This window comes from Ceratotherium simum, chromosome 7 (genome assembly GCF_057802395.1).
Source record: "Ceratotherium simum simum isolate JZ-2026a chromosome 7, ASM5780239v1, whole genome shotgun sequence".
NCBI classification, from domain to species: Eukaryota; Metazoa; Chordata; class Mammalia; order Perissodactyla; family Rhinocerotidae; genus Ceratotherium; species Ceratotherium simum.
In genome coordinates, this window is record NC_141906.1 from 28,291,635 (window position 1) to 28,294,955 (window position 3,321).

A 3,321-nucleotide genomic window follows, 5' to 3' on the forward strand; every position below is an offset into this window, starting at 1 on the left:
TCAGTAGAAGCAGACCGTGTGAAGAAAGCTCTTTCCTCTTTTCTCCTCCACTGCCAGGAGCAGCTTATCCAGACTGTCCTCCATGTCATCCGCCTGCTGGAGGCACTGGCAGAGCTCACAGATGAGCAGGGCCCCAAGGGTGGCGTCCTCCAGGGTGTCTTGGATATCCACGTTGATCACGTGCACGGGCTGGAAGGTCTCCTGCTCTCTGGCACACAGGTCTTCCACCACTCGGTCATAGACGCTCTCCCCACACGTAAAGATGACATCGAAGGCATCGCTGCACTCTTGAAATCTTTCTGGCCGGGGCTTGATTCGCTCATTCCTTCCCAGGATGTGTAAGATTCCATTCTTGGTATAGCGTTGTCTGTCTTTCCTGAGAAGGTCGTTGTACATCTGCTTGTATGTGGTTGAGAAATCGTAAACCACGGGAAGATTGGGCGCCGATCCCGGGAGCCTCACACGAGATCCAGTTCCGAAAGACCGGACCCTGAAGCCGTTTTTCCTGAGGATGCTGTGGGCTTCCATGCTCCTGTTCATGTTGCTCATACACACCACAGCCACCCTGAGCGGGGAGGAGGACATGACGGCGGGCACTTGGGACTGCAATGAGACGTGTGTGCTTCAGTGGCTGCGGGGACTCCGAAGCCAGGCGAACGACCACCTGGCTACAGCTCTTTCAACTAGTGAAGCGTCAAAGAACAGGAACGGGGTTTATATTGAGTGACCTCGTCAGAGTGGGAGGAGACTTCCGGGACTTCTGGATTGATTGGATTATGATAACGTCTGACCAGAGAGCCTAATCTAATCATGGGCACGACCCAGTGATTAGATCACCTGAAGTTCTAATTCTCAACCAAGGTGTTGCTAACCAAAGGAGCATTTTGAAACCTGAAGTTAGTTCTGTTGGATCACCTTTGTATGGGGATACTTATTGATATTAAGCAACATAGCTAGGCTACTTGCAAGCTTGTCCCTGGCCTCTCCAATGACCTCAGGACATGGTTGAGGAAAATGTGTTTAAATATTCCAAGCTGACACCTCATTCAATTATACACATAGTTACAAGTATTATTGCATGTTTTTTGGTATACAACTGATGCTCTGGAAATGTAACAGTGTAAATCGTAGAAAAATGTACATTGTTTTGCCCATAAATTAATAATATTATTCCCCAGTGCAAAAAAATCAACTTCTGAAAAACATCTCTGCTGATAGCATTTTAGGAGTTACGAAACACAGCATTTTCTGCATTTGATTTTCTTGAATTCATAAAGATTCTCAAGGGAATCCAGGAATAGATGTAAGCCTCCTTCTTATTATGTCTTCAAGTATAGGTGTTTGAGCATTTCCATACTGAAATACAATATATTTTAATTTTTTTTTTTTTTTTTTGGTGAGGCGAACAGCCGTGTGCTAACATCTACCAATCCTCCTCTCTTTTTTCTTTTTCTTTTTTTTTTTGCTGAGGAAGACTGGCCCTGGCTAACATCCGTGCTCATCTTCCTCCACTTTATATGGGACGCTGTCACAGCATGTCTTGCCAAGCAGTGCGTCAGTGTGCGCCCGGGACCCGAACAAGCGAACCCTGGGCTGCCGCATCAGAACGCACGCACTTAACCACTTGTGTCACCGGGCCGTCCCTAAATTATTTTTCTTTTATTAGTTTTCATAATTTAGCAAGCAAACAAGATAGACTTAAAAATTATGAATGGGGCACCAAACAGTAAGAACAGACAATCATGTCACTTCATAATGGTGCAGGAGAAAACTCTATTTATGAAGCCAAAAATTATATTTTCCTATGTGTCAGTTAATTAAAATGATTCTCACATTGCAAATATTCCTAAATCAGTAAACACCCTAAAGCTACTCACTGTGTGATCCCCCAAACCAGCGGCATCAACATCAGCTGGGAACTTGTAAAAATGCAAATTTGGACCCTGAACACTGAATCAGAAACTCTACGAGTGGAGCCCAGAGGTCTGTGTTTTAAAAAGCCCTCCAATTGATTTTGATGTACATCAAAGTTTGAGAGCCACTGCCTTCAAGCTGAGATTCTAAAACTTGACTGTACATTAGAAGTTCCTGGGGAGTTGTTAAAAGCACTGCTTCAGGAATCAAGGAGGAGTAGAATTTTCTTAAGACAAAAGTCATATTAATGAAAAGGCCAGGTATAAATGAAAAGGTAGGGCCAGTCCAGTGCCATAGTTGTTAAGTTTGCGCACTCCACTTCACAGCCTGCAGATTCACAGGTTCGGATCCCAGGCTCGCACTGACTCGCCACTTGTCAAGCCGTGCCGTGGCTGCGTCCCATATAATGTAGAGGAAGATGGGCACAGATGTTAGCCCAGGGCCAATTTTCCTCAGCAAAAAGAGGAGGGTTGGCATCGGATGTTAGCTCAGGGCTAATCTTCCTCACAAAATAAATTAATTAATTAAATAAATAAAAAGGTAGTCAGATCTTAAATATATTGTGAAACGTATTGTTAGAGTCAGTGACTGGGGCCTAAAGGATTCTAGCAAATGGAGAGAAGCCAGATCTCAGAGCCCAAACTACAATCATTACCCAAGAGGAAGAATGTGTTCCAAAAGAATTGGGAAACACTTTGTTAAACCAACCCTTGAAGACTAGTACACAAAGTGGTTCCATAAAAGTTGGATAGAAATGAAGGGATAAAACCAGGAGGATCAGTATAAAATACTAAGTGTATTATATAGATGAGCTTCAACTTGCAACAGTTATTAGTGGTAGTGTTACAGGTATTTCCTGTGTCCTCAGGGAGGATGTCAAGAAGTTGATATTGTTTCTAAGTGAAGGTGTTACGGAGCAATGGGCTTGCTCTGCTCACTACAATCTGAGCCAATTAATCACAACAAGTTAAAGATCAAGAAAGGAAGTTTTAATTTAATTAGCCAGCATAACTGGGAAGAAGGTGGTCTCAAAAAACCACCTTCAAGGATTACAGAATCTTGAAGCAGTTATATAGGGAAAATGAGCAGTAAGGAGGGGGGTCCCAGGACGTTGGTCTCCAGGCATGACAGGCTCCAGGCATCACATTGTTCCATTTTTCTGTCAGCTGTGATGGATAACTGGTAGGTGTGTTTCTCGCCTGTGGTCAGCCTGTTCCTGAAGAGAAACTCATAGAACAAAGTTTTAATTTATGAAGATATTGGGGAGTACATACTTAAGTGGAGGCCATAAATCAGGAGGGCATGTGAATTTTTTTGCAGTGCATGTAGAACAATGAGTAGTCACACAGAGGAGGGGCTGGGGCCATTTAGCGTAACAAGATGGCCTTACTTATGCTCACTTACAAA

At 43.6% G+C, this 3,321-nt stretch overlaps 1 protein-coding gene across 1 annotated transcript; it reads right to left on the reverse strand.

The window, feature by feature from the left end:
• On the reverse strand, positions 1-585 carry LOC101406470 (RNA polymerase II subunit A C-terminal domain phosphatase SSU72 like protein 3-like). Its single transcript, XM_087434011.1, has one exon. The coding sequence runs from the start codon at positions 583-585 to the stop codon at positions 1-3; it is 585 nt and encodes a 194-aa protein (XP_087290137.1).
• Between the last annotated feature and the right edge of the window lie 2,736 nt (positions 586-3,321).